Source organism: Armigeres subalbatus, chromosome 2 (assembly GCF_024139115.2).
Source record: "Armigeres subalbatus isolate Guangzhou_Male chromosome 2, GZ_Asu_2, whole genome shotgun sequence".
In the NCBI taxonomy this organism is placed as follows: domain Eukaryota; kingdom Metazoa; phylum Arthropoda; class Insecta; order Diptera; family Culicidae; genus Armigeres; species Armigeres subalbatus.
Genome location: NC_085140.1, coordinates 155,079,439 through 155,100,716, shown reverse-complemented (window position 1 = coordinate 155,100,716; position 21,278 = coordinate 155,079,439). Strand labels below are relative to the sequence as shown.

General features: G+C 40.5%; 2 protein-coding genes across 3 annotated transcripts in view; one reads left to right on the top strand and one right to left on the bottom strand.

The window, feature by feature from the left end:
* LOC134211050 (G-protein coupled receptor dmsr-1) overlaps window positions 1-21,278 on the top strand; it is a 454,370-nt gene that overhangs the window by 310,424 nt on the left and 122,668 nt on the right. The gene's annotated exons all lie outside the window — the stretch shown is intronic.
* LOC134211051 (chitotriosidase-1-like) overlaps window positions 1-21,278 on the bottom strand; it is a 49,898-nt gene that overhangs the window by 6,971 nt on the left and 21,649 nt on the right. Inside the window, exons 1-6 of one of the 2 annotated variants that reach the window (XM_062687615.1) lie at window positions 19,228-19,359; window positions 3,088-3,246; window positions 2,932-3,026; window positions 2,694-2,819; window positions 1,692-1,819; window positions 674-782 (exon numbers count right to left, since the gene is read on the bottom strand). In XM_062687615.1, the coding sequence (XP_062543599.1) occupies window positions 674-782; window positions 1,692-1,819; window positions 2,694-2,819; window positions 2,932-3,026; window positions 3,088-3,246; window positions 19,228-19,285 (675 nt within the window). In that variant the 5' untranslated portion in view covers window positions 19,286-19,359. Of the gene's footprint in view, window positions 1-673; window positions 783-1,691; window positions 1,820-2,693; window positions 2,820-2,931; window positions 3,027-3,087; window positions 3,247-19,227; window positions 19,360-21,278 lie in introns of those variants that run through there. The other variant, XM_062687614.1, reaches the window with a different exon arrangement.

Below are 21,278 nucleotides of genomic sequence, written 5' to 3'. Positions count from 1 at the left end.
TGAAGAAAATGGTACATCGGACCATATAAACCCCATATAAGGTTGGTGTCTTAACTAAATGCGAGAAAGGCACCACCAACGCTAGGTGGATTAATCTGGGTTTTTCTATATTTCTGGCAGTTTTACCACCTTCCACAAAATTGTTTGGCTAACAAAAATACACGTTTTTGTAGAACATTTCGAAAAATTAAAAAGTTATTTGAGAAAATGTGTTTTTACGAGGGGTGTTTTAGAATCATGAAACTTGTTCCGGCGCAAAATGGCGCACTCAACTTTTTAGTACACTAAAACTGCTGTATGTTCTTATCTCGCGGTTGAAGCTTGTGTTTACACGAAATTACACGTGAGTTTTGCCTTACCTGTACATTAGGTTTATGGGCGGTTAGTGACGTCAATCGCCTAGACACATGTGCAATGGAGTGTGGGTTCGATTCCCACCCCGGAACTTTTCGTAAAACTAAAAAAGTTCTGCACTGGTCCACTAGGTGTTGTGTAAATGTCCTGTCCGTTGTCTCATGCTAGATGTTAAGTATTCAGTCTCTGCGATCTCTGGCTCTGGTCGAAGACGGTGAAACTGTCTATTTTTTTATTGCTATATAATCTGTATTTTATTACCACTATTATTTGAATTAAATAACTAAAGATAGAAATATTCTTCTAAACTAAAACTTACCACGCTTGCTGGGCTAGTCATGTCGGTATACAATGGGGAAATGTTACTGGTCGTTGTCTCCACAACATCGGTAAAATTGAACGCAAATACATTAATCATATCAGCATACCTGTCGAGCAGAAATACTATTTCAGTACAATTTTTACAATTTTTACAAGCCAAAATAAATGTTATCTCCACTCGTATATACGGCTCAAGCTATGTGTACTGTACGTATGATCAAGAGCATTTATTCAATAGTATCGTTTCATATTTTTTTCTCGATTAATACCGATTTGTGGCCATAGTTTAGGAGTGACTCTCTGGAAACCGATTTCTGAAAGGCAAATTCAATATTTTCGCTCAATATTAGCAATTATTTATATTAGCAAATATTTGAAAATATGGATAACAAACTTCAGCATTTTGCAAGAAAATTAGAATTATAACATTCAGATATGAGTATGAGGATATTGGCCAACTTGAAAACAGTTACAATGTTCTTGGGGGAGCCTCCAAAAGTAGTTCAAGCTACAATAATAATAATCCACTTGACTGTCGGGTGTTGCTCGGACTTAGATGTCATTATTGTTTGAACTCGAATTCAGATGTGAAAATTTCCCGCTTAACTTTTCAAAAGGTCCTAAGTAACATTTTTTCATGAATTAATTTGAATACAGCAATTAATTGCTTTCATGTTGTTCTATTGATTGCGCTATTCAAATTAATTAATGAAAAAAATGTTACTTAGGTCCTTTTGAAAAGTTAAGCGAGATTTATTTGATCAAATAATGCTCTTGTTCAGGGGTTCAGGGTCACGGAAATTCAGCATCCTTATGCCTTACGTATTCTATAGATTGGCTCACGAAAGGATAATTTCCGTTACAAACACAGGATTGAATCCAAGTTCAACCCTCTATCAAGCAATTTCCCCGTTAATCTTCCTTCATTCAATCAGATTTACATATATTAATTACCGGATCCTATTATGCACAACAGTATCAACGTTCGCAAATTTCACGATGCATAGCATACTTACAAGCTCAACGTTGTGCTATCATAAGCGCCAGAGAACACGGACTTGTTTGGCGAAACGGACACCGCCAACAGCTTGTTTATCATGTTGAGCCTAGCTCGAAGACGAATGATGAATTTCTGGAAATTGGCCTGCGAAGAAGGAAGACAAACTGTAATCGCAAGCTTAACGACTTACGATAAGAAGGGGAAGTTTGCTGAGTAAACGTCTTAGAGAAAAATATAAATTTCGTTAAAAAAAACAACGTGAGAGAGGAAAAAATAACATTGAGGCGATTAAAAACAGACCAACTTATTGCTTTACGGAATATTAGTACATTGAATGGATAATAAACTATAGAGGAAGATAACTCGTGAAACATCTTAAGCCCAATGTGAGTACAAAATTCATACGTTTTTACAGCTATGTCTTCTTCTTTTTTAATGGCTCTACATTCCCAATAGAGCTTAGCCTACTTATTCACTTAGTATTCTATTAGCGTTCCACAATTAATTATTATTTAAAAGTTGCCCGCGAGTTGCATGAATATATATCTTTTATTTTGCAAATACATACACTGGATACATTATACCCAGGAAGTCGAGAATGTTACCCACCCGGAAACTTCTTAGACCAAACTGAGAATCGAGCTTGCCCTCTTTCTCTTACTGGATATCATTACATTTACGTACACAACCTGTTTCTTATAAGTCTTCTGAATGTTTGAGGTGACGTCTACTAGTTGACAAAGATCGACGAAATTAGTGCCAGATAAGATGATTTATTTATAAATTTGTTACAGTGAGATGGACATCGGAACAGTTCCCTTAAACGAATTATGGTGCTTGTGGATGTTTACTCTGAATAATTGATATACGAGATCTGATCTTTTGTCTCGTTGTCACCACTCTATCCATAACTAATTTTCTACCATTTGTACCGAAAAAATCATTGGTCAAATAAATAACATTGACCTGGTGGAATTAACTTAGCGCATAAATCACAGAACATTTCCGTGCGACTTACCTTGTCGGATGCTTGGCCACCTCGACTTGCTGGGTACCGCCAGTCAATGTCGATGCCATCAAAGTTGTAGCGGGTCAGAAACAGGGCTATGTTATTGATGAGGGTGTCCTGGTAATTGGCTACGACCTACCGTAAAAAAAAAAAGAATAAAGAAACTGACTGCGTAGAATGTGCTTTTTTCTTGTTTCCTTTTCTCGGAAATGCTTGAGGGGATTAAACACAAAATGGAAAAGTTTACTTTGGAAAATGTGGCACTGCTCTCGTGAATTCCCCCTAGCAGGATCATCAATTTTGTTTCGGCTGTACGGAGGCTTTGGAAAAACAAGAAGCCAACTGAAAAACGAAATGTTTTAAAATCGCCAGAATTTTAAATAAGACATCACAGGACACATACTATCTGTGTCGAACTTATCGTTTAAAAACCGTATTTCGCCATTCGGGTGCAATCCAATACCGATGTAGGTGTAATGAGTGCACTTTGCAGCACTCAATGCATCCGGTAGTAGTGGATTAGGATAGTTGGCAACGTGACTATCATAATAGCAAACGATATCTGAAACAACGACAGATGATTTCATAAGTTTATTTCTAGATTGCTTTGAGAATAGGTCGTATGTGCAAAAGAGAGATTCTCTTTGATCACGCTCTCTTTCGCTAATAAATACGCTAGTTTTGCATGTTTTGCTACGATTCCACTTCAGCATGATAGACAAAGCTATTGTCTTTGGATATCTGCCAAGAAATTCTAAGTAAACTTTTGTATAGTTTCGTAATAATCGAAAGAGAATAGATCCAAAGAGAGACTCTTTTGCACATACGACCTATTTTCAAAGCACTCTAGATTTAGCCTCAAAAGCATTGGTGTGTAATTTTTAGATTGGGCGTTGTGGAACTTATGTTTTCTTAAGTTTATTTAGCCTCAAAAGCATTGGTGTGTAATTTGTAGATTGGGCGTTGTGGAACTTATGTTTTCTTTTAAAATCAGAAGTACTTGGGTTCCGAGACAAAACTAAATAAATTTTGATCACGGGGGGGTCACGCCAGTAGTCGTCGTAACTAGGAAGTGGAAGGCAAATTTGATGTGGTGAGTACTTACTCAAAAAATAGGTCACCGCGTGGCCGACACGCAAGTATTTACTACGTGTACGGTTTTCATCAATATAGGAGTTAGGCATTGAAAAGGGTTTTCGTTAGATCAGGATTTCTACGAAACTAACAATGCACCTATGGCAAATCTTACTCCGTTGCACAAAACGTATGAATGTCTACCCAGCTTTACAAAATAGCAAAATAACTTCATCAAAACAGAACAATAAATACATATTAATTATTAATCCATGCAAATATTAAAACACAAATATCAAAACTGCCAAGAATAAACATTCAGAACGTCGGCTTTGACTAAAACTATTGTTTTATCAGTAGCCCGTGGACCGCAAAAAAAAACAAAAATCGCTAACGACGGTCGTAAATTCATCAACATTTAGAAAAGTCTAAAATATTTTTGATAGTTGGATGATTTTTATTACAGACTCATCACAAGGACAAGATAAATTGTAAGAAACCATAAAACGGACACTGTCGCATGGCACGAAAACGGTGATGGTTCCGGGAGGGGCCAATGAGGTCTATCATCATTCAAAGACTTATTAGAACTTGTTTCGTGTAAAATTCTATAATTACATATTCTATATGTAAATTTCTGTATATAGAAAAAGAAGTCGCACGATGCATTTTAGGTGGAAAAGTATTCAGATGCATCATAAGATATTTCAATGACAAGTTCCTCAGAATTTCCACAGGAAACTAATTCGTATTAACAAAACAAATTCCTCAAAGTTTTCGATTTTCTTCGGTATATTTCTTCGAATTTCTTTGAAAAATTCCTCCGTGTTTCCTCAGGAAATTATTGCAAACTTCCACATTGATTATGCTTGAACCAATATTCAACCAACCACAACTGGCAAAAAATGTTCATAACGCAAAAAAGTGTAATATCGCGGTTCGGTACGGGTGGATTGCGTTGACATTTTGACACAAATCGTAGAACTGCCTTGGGAAAGCGTACAAACGGTTAGGTTCACTGCTCGAAGCTACAAGACCTCGTTTTACCCCAATGCTGCTTATTTGTTATGCCTTCCGGGTAATAACTAAAAAAATATAAAAATTATGAGCAATATTTTAGTTTCTTAAGTCGCGTGGTGGATAAAAATAACACCACTCGATTCCCCGGAAAATTTTAAATCAGAGTAGTAATGTTTAATCGATTACTTGTCTACTATTACTATTACTTCCATAGGAATATGAGAACGTGAGGGTAATCAGCAAGATCTCAATTCCCAACACCGTATAGTAGACAGAGCCCACATAACACGATTTTTTGCAAAAAAATAGGTCAAATATTTATTTTTTTGTTGATTGTTTGTCCGACTCCGATTGAAAATTCCTGATGAATTACAAATCAAGGGGTAAAACGAGGTCTTGCAGCTTCTTGCAGTGAACTTGACCACCTTTGCACAATTCCCCAGAAAGCTACGATTTGTTCCAAAATTTTAACGCAATCCGCCCATACCGAACCGAGATATTTAATTTATTACCGTTATAAACAATTATTTTTTTTTCGTTTTGAACATGTTTTAGCGTATACGTATTATGCAGCGTACACACCAGTCAAGCAGTTTGACGAACATTGACTCCGCCCCCAAGGAAACGCTTTGGTTGCTGCTTCGCCTGAACGTTTGTGAAATTGTTCGAACAACCATTTGACAGTTGGTAACTCGGTTGGAAAAAATTAAAGCGGTTTGATTTTGGTTTGAGTTGTCGGGGTCGGAGTCAATATTCGTGAAGTTGCACAAACCCCCATATATTTTTTGATGGTTGTGACGCAGAGTAAAGGGTTGAGCAGTGAAAATGAAAAACGTGCGTATATGGTAAGCGACTACTAACGAATGAAAGAAAATTTATTTTGAGCAGAATGATTGTGAGTTAGTGTGTGTGTTACATAGTGTGTATTGATAATGTGAAACACTGAGAAAAATAGTTTAATTTGAATTGGCAATGGTGCCAGGTGCCACACGGTTGTGTAGCCCATTGCTCATCCTCAACGTTGTCAATTCATCGTCTCTGTTGGCTCCTTCACACCGATAGCAGTACGGTGCCTTTCCAGCTTCACTCGGTCTAACGGCTTCGTCATGAGATCCGCTTCCATGAGCTCAGTTGGTATATAGCGGAGATCGATTGCTCGTTGTTGGTGTAGGTCCTTAGTGTAGGCGTATTTGGTGTCGATGTGTTTAGAACGCCTTTCTAAGCGCTCCGATTCCACGATTCTAATGCACGACTGGTTGTCTTCCCAAACGACAATAGGTGCCTGCTGGTTTTGATGTAAATCGTTGAGCAACTTCCGGTACCACATAAGCTGTTGACAATCGTCCGCCAACGCCACGAACTCCGCCTCTGTCGAGGACAGGACGACACATGATTGCTTCCGTGTTGCCCAGTCGACAAGACCTCCACCGAACTTTAGCAGGAAACCCGAATTGGATTTCCTATCACCTTCGTCGCCGGCCCAGTCCGCGTCTACGAAGCATTCAATTTTGCCGGATCCAGAGCCCAAATGCAGATGATGGTTTTTGGTAGCCTTCAGATACCGAAGGACTTTTTTTGCTTCGGTCCAATCTCGGTTGGACGGACTAGTGACTCTTCTTCCCAGTAGTGACACAGCGACACTGATGTCCGGCCGAGTATTAACCGCTACGTAGAGCAAACTGCCCACCAAACTGCGGTAAGATGTGTTTGTAGGCAATTGGTCCTCCTCCTTTTGCTTAAGGTACGCGGAGTCGATTGGTACTTTCGATGGTTTTGCTTCTTCGTGTCCAAAACGCCGAATCAGTCTTTCGATGTAACTTGTCTGGTCGAGGGTGTAGTGATCACCACTTTTTTCAACACGTATTCCGAGGAACTGCTTTAACTCACCGAGGCAGGATAGTTTGAACAGTTTCTGCAGTTGTTGACGTATCTCATCGAATTCTTTGTCTGAGTTGCACACGACGACTATATCGTCAACGTATATGAGTACGTAACTTTGCTTCCCGTTGTGGTTCCGAATATACAGACATGAATCACTTTCCGCTTGCTTGAAGCCCATGGATTTGAACACTCCGTCGATCTTTTTATTCCATGCTCTGGCGGATTGTTTGAGCCCGTAAATGCTGCGTTTAAGGTGGCACACCATGCCGTCGTTGCGATCGAAACCGGGAGGCTGTTTCATGTAGATGTCTTCTTGGAGATCCGCATACAGATAAGCGCTTTTGATGTCCAGGTGTTTAACCAACATTCGCTGTTTACTGGCTAGTATGAGGATGGTCCGAAGAGTTGTCTGGCGAACGACGGGCGCAAATACCTCGTCGTAATCTTGGCCGAATTTCTGGGAGAAGCCCTGCGCGACTAGCCTCGCCTTGTGCCGCACTACTCGCCCATTCTCGTCTTCCTTCCGCTTGAACGTCCATTTGCACCCCACCGGCTTGCGCCCTGGGGTAGGGGAACAAGCTCCTATGTACCGGTCTCCAGAAGAGCTTCAATCTCCTCCTGCATTGCAACCTGCCACACCGCTGCGTCGGCACAATTGACTGCTTCGGAATAGCTTTGCGGTTCGTTGATAGCAGGTTCCGCCACGCTGGTGACGTCTCGGAAGCGTTGAGGTGCGATGCTCCTTGTGTAGCGTGTTGATCTTTTTGGTTCATTCGACTCGATGTTGTCGTCTTCTCCGAATGGGGTGGTTCTGCGTCGCTGAAGCCTTCAAATTCGCCCTCTGAAGGGATCTGATCCTCAACTGCTGAGTCATACTCTTCATTTTCCGCTTCGAATCGGGATTCTCTTGACGTACTATTTGACTGGGAACCAACATCGAATACAATGCCTTGATCCTCTCCTCTCCGTCCGCAGATACGTTCGGTCGATTTCTTTCGGCATCGTTCTCGACAAACTTGGCATCGCGGCTCACGTAGACCTTTCGAGTGCCCTTATCTAGGAAACGATAAGCTTTGTGCTCCGATGAATAACCCACAAATATTAGCTTCTGTGCCGTGGCGTCCAGCTTCTTCCTTTTCACCTTCGGTATGCGAACCCAAGCGTAGCAGCCGAATATTCATGGGCCAGGATTTCGAGAAGGGGGGGGGGCAACTTTTTTGGTCTTCTAAATCGTAGTTTTATAGTAGTTTTATAAAAACACATGAATATTAACACATGAAACCAAATCGAAACAATAATGATTAAAACAATAATGGATTTGAAAATGCGTGATTTATTGCTCATCAGATATTTTTAAATAAAGGGAGAAAAATATTAACGAACTTAGTATTCAGAAAGAATATTAAATCGGCTATAACAATTATTATAAAAATCCTGCATTCTTCCATAAGTTTAAGAAAACTAGAACCATACATCTGAATTTCTAAACAAATCCTCTCTGAAATAATATTTATTATAAAATAGGCAGAAAAATCAATATGCAAGCTTTATCCAGCAATTCCTTCGACAATTGCTCCTGGCATTCTATCCGAAATTCTATCAGGGATTCTTTAGGAATGCCTCCAGCAACTTCTTCGGCAGTGTCTTCAGGAATTCCACCATAAATTTTGCCGGGAACTGATCCGAAAATTCCACCATTATTTACTCCAAGAAAATCTTCACGAACTTCTTTATAAGTTCTGCAGAATTCCCTGCAATAATTCAAATAATTTCGTGCTGTTTCCCATAATTTTTAAGAATAAGAATATTCCGTGGAAATTCCGCAGAAAACATTCCTAAAAAATTCACGAAAAATCTTCGAATTTCTTGTGTAAATTCCATTAAATTTTCCGTGAATTGTTTCGAATAATTTCTTGTGAAAATTTCAAACCGGAAATTTATACAGAAATTATACCGAAAATGAAATCAACAATGAAAATTTCGAAGGAGTTCCTAGATTAATTCGCAATGAAATCCTGAAAGAATTCCGATGGAAACTTCAAGATTTCCACTGGGAGATCCTCCAGGAGTTTTTTCCGAAAATTCCTCCTGGAATTCTTCCAGGAGTTCCACCGGCATTTCCACCAAGAATTTCTCTAGGATTTCCTTCGAGAATTATTCCGGTAGTTCTATCGGCAGTTCCTCTGAAAATTCTTCCGGGAATTGGAATTTATTTAGGCTTCTTCAGGAATTTATATAGATTTTCCACCAGAAGCTCCGCCGAGAATTTCTCTGCGAGCTCCTCAGGGAATTCTCCGGGAGGTCCTCTGATGATGATGATGGTCCAGCTACAAACTCCAACAAAGGTTTCAGCTAGACGAGATTTGTCTATAAGATGATTTCTCTCGTTTCCGAGAATGGTTCTGGTAGTTTCCCCGGGGTTCCTTTGAAAATTCTCCCGGGAGTTTCTTCAGAAATTCTTCCAGAAAATTCCTTCAAGAGTTCCTCTGAGAATTCAACCAGCAATTCATCCGGAAGTTTCTCCGGAAATTCCTCCGGGAGTTCCACCAGAAGCTATTCCAGGAAATTATTCAGGCTTTTTTTAAGGAAATCATTTAGGCTTTCTTCAGAAATTAAGCTGGAAATTCCTCCCGAAGTTCTTCCGACAGTTTCTCTGGGAGCTCATCCGGGAGGTCCTCTAGGAATTCTTCTAGGAGTTCCTCCTGAAATTCCTCCGGGAGTTCTTACAGGAGATCTTACGGGAGCTTCTCCGGCAGTTCCTTCGGGAATTCCTCCGGGAGATCCACCAGCAGTTTCTACGAGAATCCCTCCGGGAGTTTCACCTGCAGTTTCTCCGGGTGTTTCTCTGAAAAGGAACTCCGGGAGAACACCCAGAGTAATTTCCGGAGGAACTCCCGGGGGATTTTTTATAGGAATTTCCGGAGAAATTATCAGAGGAATTCTCGGAGGAACTGCCAGTGGAACTTTTGGAGGAATGTATTGAAGAACTACAGGAAGAATTTCCGTAGGAAATCCTGGAGGAACTCTCGTAAGAATTCTAGGATGAACTCCCAAAGGAACTTCCGTAAGAATTCCAGGAGGAGCTGCTGAAGAAAATCTCTGCGGATTGTTCCGAAGAAATTTCTAGAAGAACTCTTGGCAGATATCCGACTAAATTCCAAGTGAAGTCCGGAAGGAATTCTAGTACACTTCCGCGGAAAATCTCCCGGGAAAATTCCTGAAGGAATTCCTGGAGAAGTACCTGAAGAAACTCCCGAAAAAATACCTGTAAGAGTTTCTGGGGAAATACTTGGACGAATTCCAGGAGAAATTCATGAAGATATTTCTAGAGGATTTCTTGAAGGATATTCTGAAGTAATTGCCAAAAGAATTCCAGATTGGAATGCAAGATGATTTCGCTATTGAATGTTTAGAGGTATTCCCGGAAAATTTCCTGGAAGTAATCCCGTAGGAATTAAAGGAAGAGTTCCGAGAGGAATGCCCGGAGAAGTTCCTAGAAGAATTTCTTATAGATTTACAAGTGAAATTATGGAGCTAAATCGGAGGATTTTCGTCAGAAATTTTTGAAGAAACTTCTGGTAGAATTTTGGGAAGAAATTCCGTATGTATTGTTGCGGGAACTATTGGCTGGTGGCTTCAAACCGATGCTTACAGCAAATAAAATACATATTTGTAATTCATTAGCTAAAAAGCTGAAATAATATATTTATTGATAGTTATTTACATTATTAGAAATAATGTATAACTCACAATTTCGGTGATTTGGCTGAAGCCGATTGCCTCCTTGCCAACAGAACCTCCACACTCGCTAAACAAGAGGTTTTGTTGTTATTCTTTACACATCTAAATTGGTTGATTTATAGCTAGAGGCGAGTATTATAGTAAAAAAAAATTAGTGGGGGTTTTCTAGATAAGGAGGAATTACAATTACATGAGAAGGATTTTCGAACGATTTTCAGAGGAATTTGTGGATAACTTTCCGGAGGAATTTAGAAGTTCCCAGGGGAGCTTCTAGAAGGATTTCAAGGAGAATTTTTGAGCCCGAAATGTTTCGAGTTGTTTTGAACTTTCATATATTATGGATCCTGTACAGAGCATGAAATATTCATCTTCATGAAGGAATTTCAGTCCGAATTTTGACAAACATCGCATGATTATTCAAAACATAGACTGACATAGTCAGACGACTACTCCACCAACTCATTCATTTGGCTGTCACTGAATGTGCTTACTATGTGCAGGAAAAACATAATTAGCATTGTTTATATTGATGTTTACCGTTGAAAGTGCTTCGTGGATGAAAATCGGATTCAGTTCTATGTGATAAACTACTTTACTCATTTAAAACTTGTTCAGATTTCAGATAATTTAACAATTTGTAGAACGTACATAAATATTCAATGACTAATATTCGAATAATCGAATATTGACAGTCCAGAGCCGACTATGAATGTGTCTGAAAGTGAGCTGACAAGGGAAGAGAAGTGGACGTCACCAAAAATTTTCGATTATTTTACACTCTGATCCTGGATGCCCTAATAAGTTTTGGGATTTTTTTGAATTTCAACCACCTATTTCTGTATATGATTGGATCGTAAACATGTTTGAGGGAATTCATTTCAGTACCCGTTCAATCTTTCCACAATTTAGCCCCCCTTGGCTACGCCCATGCGAATATCTTCAGGTGGTCTACCTTCGGCTTCACGCCTGTCCACAGTTCGTATGGTGTGACGTCTAGAGATTTGGTTAGAAGAACGTTCTGGAGGTAAACTGCTGTAAGGGGGCTTCTGCCCAATAACGTTACTCCAGCTGTGCATCCAAAAGCATGCACCTTACCATTTCGACGAGGGAGCGATTTTTTCTCTCCGTTATACTGTTTTGTTGGGGGCTGTAACCCGCGGTGTACTGAGCAGATATCCCCTCTTGCTTGTAGAAGACTCGTAACTGTTTTCCGCCGTACTCGCCGCCCTGATCAGAGCGGATAGCCTTTGGTTTTCGTCCGAACAGCGTTTTGACGTGCGCGACATACTCCTGAATCTTAGTGATCACTTCCGACTTCTCTTTTAGCAGGTAGAGAAAACAGTATCGGCTATGGTCGTCGATCATGGTCATGAAATACCTATAACCACTGAACAACGACACTTCCACCGGACCGCAAACGTCTGTATGCACCAGATCCATTGGTGCCTTCGATTTGGACACTGACTCGCATGGAAAAGGGGTACGTGAGGTCTTACCTTTCAAGCAGCACTCGCATTTTTCGGCGACGTTACATCCGTGGATTGTCAGGCCGTCCACTAAATTGCCCTTCAGCAGACGATCAATCGCTTTTGGATCACGATGTCCGAATCTTCGATGCCAAACGTGATGACAGTCTTTATCGTGGTGACCAGTGACCACCCGCCACCATCACGACGTCCATGGGTAATTTGATGTGATAAAGTCCATCCTTCAAGCGTGCCACAGCGATAATGGCATCTTCGCAGAAAATCCGGCAGCCTTCCGCGTCGAAAATAACTGTGCTTTGCTTCTGAACTAATGCCGGCACCGACAACAGATTCATTGCAAGGCTTGGAACGTGTAGCGCGTAACTTATGTGCATTTCACGCCGCTTTCCGTCTTCGTCAACGCATTCTAAGACACAGGATCCTTCACCGCACACTTTCGCTTGCTTTCCGTCCGCCAAGTTGACGAACTTAACCTCACTTTCGCGTATTTCTGTCTGCCACGGTGTGTCGAGTGGCACCGGAATCTACGACTGGTTTGGAACCTCCCGAGTCACGAGCAAATCTGCGGCACTCGTTTTGCTTGTGCCCAGCCTTTTTGCAGTAATGGCAAATGATAGGCTTCTTCTTCTTGACAACATGACCAAGTCTTAACGCTGAATTGGAGCCGGTACCCTGTCGCTTGGACGCCTCGTCGAGTAACTTTCTCTTAACAAGCTCCAATGTTAGCTCGTCGTCCGAACGACTTTCGAGGGCTGTTGTAAGGGTGTCGTAGGAACTGGGAAGACTCCTCAGAATCATCGCGACGGTGAGGTTTTCTTCCAGTTCTTGCCCGGCATTGGCCAAACGAGAAAACAGCTCCTCCATCTCAAACAGGTGCTCCGTCATATCGTCGCCATCAGTGAAACGCTTATCGCAGATGCGTTTTAACAGCGACACTTTCGAGGTTAGACTCGTTTTCTGGTGGTGGTTTTGCAGCGCCATCCAGGCCTCCTTGGCTGTTCGAGAAGCGCGAAAAAGCCCGTGCTGATTATCTTCGATCAGCAGTCCTATCGTAGCCCTTGCTTTCGCATCACCTGCTTCCCAATCTTCGTCATCTTCATCTTCTGGCTTTACACCCGGGTGTACGTAGCGCCAGAGCTCTTCACGGATAAGCAGCAGTTCGACCTTGAAACGCCAGGTCGGGTAGTTGCTGTTGCTCAGCTTCTGCAGGGAAAATCGACTCCCTTCCATGGCACTCACGACAAACGACGTTTTACGAATGGCGTCACTTTTTCGCCAACGCTAGGCCCATAACCTGACGCAGAGTAAAGGGTTGAGCAGTGAAAATGAAAAACGTGCGTATATGGTAAGCGACTACTAACGAATGAAAGAAAATTTAAATATTTTGAGCAGAATGATTGTGAGTTAGTGTGTGTGTTACATAGTGTGTATTAATAATGTGAAACACTGAGAAAAAGTGTTTAATTTGAATTGGCAATGGTGCCAGGTGCCACACGGTTGTGTAGCCCATCAGGTTGGTGCTCAAGTTGGCGCTTCGGTCGTTCGTGTGAGATATTGTAGGTCGAATAAATTGATTGTTCGTGCCGCTGTTGGCAAAACTTGATGGATGTTTGAATAAACGAGAGGTGGTATCAATGTTGGTCAAACTGTTTCACCATGTGTACGTTCCATTAAATAGAAATAAATTTAAACTGTGCTTGCTTGTAAAAGTCATTCAAATTTAATTGAATATCAAATGTTGGTTGGGATCAGAACTGCAATTTCTCACTCAATAAGAGATGTTACGCGATGTTTACATATCTGCCCCTTTCAAAATCTATACAAACGCGGAGGATGAAAGGCATATGCTAAATACAAAAATCTCAAAAAAATATTTTTTTCCGTGACAGGACATGTAAGTGTGCATCTTTTATTTTGCTTTATTTTTGTGTTTATTGCCACTTTCACTCGGTGAATTAAAGAAATATTATGAATTTATCGACAAGTTATTATTCTTTGCACATATCTATTGAAATAATTTAGAAATTTTAATTTTAAAACAAAGCACAACGTCCTTTCATGACTGCCTTTCATGTAAAATAAATCAAAGATCCCACGATTCTTTCATTTGGTCGCCTGAGATATAAAAATGCGCTTTGCTCTCTGTCTTTATGACGACCACGACCTTTTGCAGTACTGGTTGGGATTAACTGCAATTTTACGCGTCGTTGAATTTTTAAAACTATTTGCTGTGCTCGTTACGCTTGGAGTCATTCTAGCCGGCAGCATGGCAATCTTTTATTTTATTGTATTGCCGGAAAGTTTCTCAGATTCAGAGTTTCTGGATTATTTTCTTTCTTCTTTTTTCTCCGCAAATCCTTCAAAATTTCCTCGGATCTTTGAGATTTTCTCGAAAAAATCTTCGGAAACCCATAAAAAAATCTTCTTAAAAGAAATCTTCCGGATTTCCTCGGCAAAGTCTTAGCCACTCACTCGAGAAATTCTACACAATATCCTATACAAATTTCCGCGGCAAATTGTACGAAATTTCCTCAGTAAATTCTTCACAATTCGTTCAGGAAATTCGTTGGCATATTCTTCACTTTTTTTCGGGAATAAAGTTTCCTCGGCATACTCTTCGAAAAATTATGCGGAAAATTACTCGAAATTTCGTCAGCAAATTCTTCGGGATTTTACTTGGCAAAACCTTCGGAAATTCTTCGAGAAATCCTTTGGAATTTCCTCATCAAATTCTTCGAAATTTCTTCGGAAAACTCTTCGCATTTTTCTCGGTGAATTCTTCAGTATTTCCGCGCCAAATTCTTTGAAATGTCTTCGATAATTCCTTCGAGACTTCCTCGGTAATTTTTTCGCAAAATCCTCGGAATTTCTTCAGCAAACTCTTTACAATTCCCTCAGGGAATCCTTCGGAATTTCCTTTGCTAATTATTTGGAAACACCTCAGGAAATTCTTCGAGAATTTCTAATCAATCCTAAGGAAATTCATCTATTTTTTTTTTACGATTTCCCCAGCAAATTCTTTGCAATTTTTCTGTGCAAATTCTTTGCGAATTACTCGGCAAAATTTTCGGTATTTCCTTCGACAAAATCATCAAAATTTTTTCTGCAATCTATCCTTGGAAAATTCATCATAATTTCTTCAGCAAATTCTTCAAAATACCCTTGCTAGATTCTTCCTCGTCAAATTCCATGACAAATTCGTCTTAATTTCCTCGGTAAATTCCTTAACATTTTCCAGGCGAATTCCTTAGATTTCCTCAGAAGTGTTGGAATATCAGGTAGTGTGCGACGCTTCGCTGTAGATCAGCCCCGTGGCAAGAGATGCTTCTCAGCATAGCGAACATCTTTATGAATATGTCCAGCATACATTTTGAAAAGTACTTCTCCCGAATCGTTCCTTTATAAGCAACTGGATTTTATCCAAAATATTGTTGGCTACACTTTTTCAATTTGTTCAAAAATAATACTAGCTATTATGGGCATGAAAATATAATCCTAAAACATCTTTCAGCACACCATTTATTTCATTTTAATTTCACTAATGAATATTGTTCGATTTGCATCCCCCAACCATTTCAACTGTGATGCTCAACATAGTATAAACAATAATAATATCTTTTGTTTGATTTGGAGCGGGAGAACAAGTTACGAAAAATGATTTCGTGTAGCGCTTGATTTCACCTGTAGATTCCCTCCAATTCGTGAATTTATCATATTTTATCATCAAATAACATAATTCCCATGGTCAAAGATGTAAATCTTGCAAATTATTTTGAAAACAATTTTCAGATTTAACCAAAACAAATAGTAAACAAAACACATGATGTTTATTTTCGTACAATAACAACGGACGGTAATGAGCTACCGTCCGTGGACATGGTGGCTATTGTCAAACCCCTTGTGCTAGTATAGGACGCCAGGGGGGTGCTGTAGATCGAAGATGGATAAGAAGCGGGCGCCGGTTAGTTGTAGTTGCTCTTTGGTATAGATTAAGGAAATTTGTTATGGATTATTGTATATACCTATTGTTGAATAAAGAGAACTGCAGCTGCTGGCAGAATTATCAGTCAGTAGCCTGCCGTGGTATAGAGAGGGAACTCTAGTTGTTATTCTTTGTAAGGGGGTTCCCTTCCTATGGCCAACAAGAAGTTCTTCAGGGTTTCCTTGGCAATTCTTTCGAAAAATTTCACTGACGAAATTCTTCGATTTTTTTTGACGGTGGAATATTCCCGCAAGATTTTTTAAAATTTTCACGGTAAATTCTTTTGGAATCCTCTAGGAATTTTTCAGGGAAATTTCAAATCTAGTGTTACAAAAAATCGTAATTGAATAATGTAGACTCCTAAAATATTAACCGGTGTGAGAAATTATTTATAGATCAGCGGTGTGATAGATTTTTAAACAGGGGCGTATAAAAAGGTCGACGGCGACGTAACGTCAAAAACTATCGTCGGCCGCAGCGCACACCTATGATGTTTCAGGAATTCACACAGATCTATCGTCCTTTACAGACTCAACAGAAGACTATTGGCGGGAAACCATGACGAAAAAAGTGTCGCATGACATATGCTTTGTCCTTAAAACGGAAATTACAGATTTCCCCAGGGCACCTCCTGAGAGGCCGGTAGAGGTCAATGCCACATTGGTTCAGGTAGCAGACAAAATGGTAATAAGTTTTTCAAGCTAAAAATAACAAGGATAGAAAAAAAAATGGTTCGACAAAGTTGTTCCCCACGGGAAGGGATTAATTCAATACCAAATTTTCAAAACGACTTATCTGCTTTTGTAAACAAAAACTCAAACGTCGATTTGACGAATCTGAGAGCACTCTCACGCAAACCAACACCATCAACACGTAGGTGAAGGCTTCTGCTATCTGTTGATGATGTTGATTTGCGTGGGAGTGCTCTCAGATTCGTCAAATCGACGTTTGAGTTTTTGTTTACAAAAGCGGATAAGTCGTTTTGAAAATTTTGTCTTGAATTGGAGTTTTCATAAAAATTAGGGTGGGTCAAATTTAAAAAAAAACACTTTTTCATTTGCAAATATACGGGTATACAATGTTCCCACTTAAAATACACACTTAAAATAAAATAAATCGTCGAATTCGGTAAAATTTTACCGAAATCTCAACAGCAGAACTGTTCGGTAAATAATTTTACTGATTTTCGGTGATTTTGGCAGTTGAACAATGGAAAAAATTACAAAAAATCTGTAAAATAATTACCGAACAGATCTGCTGTTGAGAATTCGGTAAAATTTGCCGAATACTGCGAAATGAGTTAAGTGTGTAGTTTAGCCAGTTTCCAAGAATTTTGCAAAAAAAAATTCTCAGCCACCTTCATCATGGTCTGGCTACACTGCTGGACAATATAATAGGTGACCATTTTCCATGAAATAAAGTTATCCACGTTTGATGGCCTGCACGCAAAAAAAAAGCGTGCAAAAGCGCAAAAAAAGTGGAACAATTGATTTCGTTGTGATTTTCCCACAAGTTTGTATAATATACAGTCAATAAAGTCAGAGAATCAGACTTTTTTGCGCCACTCATAGATACAGTCGTTAGAAGAAAACGTTTTTTTATGAGCATGAGTATGAGCATGAGCATTATGATCGTGCAATTCGTAGTTGCTACTCCGTGATTGACTGAACTTGCGAAATTGTACAGAGAACACAATGAATGGGGTTTGGGATTAGCTACCCATTCTCAATGTACACGTTTCGGGAGCTCAAATATTTAAAGTCAATAGCGGCGCTGGCCACATCCTTACGGTCATATAGGAATGGAAGGATTATTAATTCGACTCTCGTTGCTATTAGAGACCGAGTAAACATCTGCATCTCCACGATTGTCTTGGGATAGGATATCGTTTTAGTTACAAAGGATAATTTATCTGGATTCACTTTGGTAAGCGATGCGATCTACGGGATGGGGAATAACACTAATACGCCCGGTGTCATATGAAAACTGAGGAGATCCGCGTTTTGGACGACCGCACGGAAGCGCAGCACTCTCTACTCACTTGCTCGATGGATACAGCTAACTATTAAAGAACGCGCTTTTTTTTCGACCGCGCACGACATGCGCATGAGCCACCGAACACAAAATAAATATTTTATTTCTTTCCCGACGCCTAAAACACGCACTGCACTTACTTGTTCGATGGCTACTCTTATCACCGGCCGCGCAATGCAGAACACAATATTTCGGCCGAATGCGCGATCGTTCTGCTGTCCGAAACAAGACTGTTACAAGAGAAATCATACACTGAACTCAGTCGTTAGAAGAAAACGTTTTTTAAAAGAAAAACCTAAATAACTTTTGATCCGCATGAGATATGGCAGCGCCAAGTTCATGAAAATTTGCGCCCTGCATAGCTCAAAAAGTGGTCTGAACACCACATTGCTGATAAATTTGAAATAGAAAAGTTAGAGCGAAAACTGCATTTTTGAGGGTCACCCTAAGTAAACTTGGGAAAATCGGCCAATTTAAGAGTTAGAGAAATTTTTTTTTAACAAAATTCTTGGAAACTGGCTGAACTACACGTTTTGGTCTGAAGACCACATTTTCCTCTTTAACAGGATTCCGCGAGGAATTCCGGAAGTTTCTGAGACTGGCCAATGAGATTTATTAGCCTCCCCATACTGATTGATAGTGGACAGTTATAATGAAGAACAGTCGCATGACACGTTTTGGTCTAAATTTCTACTCTAAATTTTTCCCTCCTTTAGGTTCCTCCGGAGTATCCCGTAAGTTTCTGAGAGTGACCAATGAGGTCAACTGCCCAGCCGTACACATATTACGTTAGCACTTATGGAGGGAGGGCGGGGGGTGTCGGTCAATATCTTACGCTCCATATAAATAAAAAAAAAATTTGTATGAAAAAAATCTTACCTGGGAGGAGGAGGGGTCGAAAAACCCAGAAAAAATGCTTACGTAATAAGTGTACGACCCCTTATGAGGTATATAGTGTACTCGAAGTGTATTCACAAGAAATTGAACTGAATTTTCACGGGAAATCGACCTTTCCCGTTAAAAATTTATCTCGTTTAATTGCCTCAATCAATTATTTGACTTATTATTTATTGTTCAACTTTCCCTAAGAACCAATATTAAAAAAAAAACTATTGGAATAAAGTAATAAAAATAGCGGAATGCGGATAGCGAGGAAGCAACCAATCGGGCCCAAATTTTGCACAGTTGTTTGGGACCCCGAAAGGTTTCGTATATTTGAAAAAACGTCTATGATGCCCCACTCTAATATCTATCCAAATTAAATATGTATCTCTTTGCCTCTAATTTCCTCAACATTCAATCCATAGATTGATTAATACTTTACTTTGAGCCGCGTTGTGATGAAAAATGAAAATTATCAAAAAAAATACAATTTTTATCATGTTGAATTTCACTTAAAATAGTAAGGCGTTATTGAAACTTTAGTCAGACACGATAAGTTGAACCTTCCAAGTGCTACTGAAGTGGCAATCAAATTGAAACTAATCTGTTCGTGGAAGAAGAAACGATGCAGAAGCAAACAAGCCCAACGTTTTTTTTACTATGTTGATTCAACTGCATGGCATTCGAACAATTTCTTAGGAAAGCTAAATATGGTGACAAATGTTCAACAAAACAGATGAGAAAGATACATAAATCGGAGATAAATATGTAGGCGGTGTTGTTGCCTATCTGGGGTTTGAAAACGGCAAAAACAAGTACTTGTATGTAATATGAAATGTCAAGCGGCTCTGATAAGGGGAAGAAAAGTTCCATTACTGATGTTAATAATTTAATATAAATTTTCATTTGTAACTGCCTTTTTAACTTTTACTTACTTACTTATGGATCCTGTACACCTCCGGTGGTGCAAAGGGCCGACTTGAAAGATCTCCATCCTGAGCGATGCCCGGCTATCGCTTTAACCTGTTGCCAGGTTAGATTTCGGTCGACTTCTTTTATTTCTTTATTGAGGCTTCTCCGCCATGAGCCTCTGGGTCTGCCTCTGCTACGATGTCCCGCTGGGTTCCAGTCTAATCCTGGCTTCCAAATTTCGTTTCCGCCCCTACGTGGAGTGTGGCCGACCCAGCCCTACTTCCGATCCCGAATTTCTGTTGTTATCGGCCCCTGGTGACAACGACGATGGAGCTCGTTGTTTGAGATCCAGTTGTGAGGCCACCAGGCCCGAATTATATACCGCAGGCATCTGTTAATGAACACCTGCAGCCGTTGAGTGTTCTCCACTGATACACACCATGTTTCGCTAGCGTATAACAGCACAGATTTCACGTTAGAGTTGAAAATTCGTAGTTTGGTGCGTTCACTTATCTGCCTGTTTTTCCAGATATTTCTTAAACTCGCAAAGGCAGCCCTTGCTTTCTTGATCCGTGCGCCTATGTCGATCTTGGTACCGCCGTCTGACGCCATTTGGCTACCAAGATATTGGAAGCTTTCAACATTCTCCACTGGTTGCCCGGCTACTGTGAAACTGGAAGGAGTCACCGTGTTTACATCCAACGATTTGGTTTTGTTGACGTTGATGACTAAACCTGCCGAGGAGGAGCGATCGGCAAGGTCGTTGAGCTTACTCTGCATATCAGAGCGCCGTTGCGCGAGTAGTGCAACGTCATCCGCCAATTCGAAGTCGTTTAGGTGCTCCATGGTTATAGGCTGCCATAACAGCCCGCGGTTTGGTTCACGGTCAATCGCATCTACCAGAATCTCATCGATTGCGATGAGGAACAGTAACGGTGATAGAATACATCCTTGCCTCACACCAGCTACGACCCGGATAGGGTCGGACAGGACCCCATTGTGCAGCACTCTACACGAAAAGGCCTCGTACTGTGCTTCGATGAGGCCGATGATTTTCTCAGGAACGTCTCAGGGCGCCCCACATGTTATCGTGATTGAGACGGTCGAAAGCTTTTTCGTAGTCAATGAATACCAAGTAAAGGGACTCTTGGAATTCGTTGACCTGCTCCAAAATGATGCGGAGCGTGACAATATGGTCCACACAGGATCTTCCGGCACGGAATCCGGCTTGCTGCCGCCGGAGAGTCGCATCGATCTTCTCCTGAATCCGGGCTAGGATAATTTTGCACAGAACTTTGAGAACGGTACACAGCAACATAATGCCTCGCCAGTTATCGCATACAGTCAGGTCACCCTTTTTGGGCACCTTCACTAAGATACCTTGCATCCAGTCGACCGGGAAAGTTGCGGTGTCCCAGATATTACGAAATAAACGATGCAGTAGTTGAGCGGATGTCATGGGGTCAGCTTTGAGCATCTCGGCTGATATGTGGTCGACCCCTGGGGCTTTATTCGATTCCATGCTTTGGATGGCTGTTTGAATCTCTAGCAGTGATGGAGCTTCGGTATTGACACGTGTTA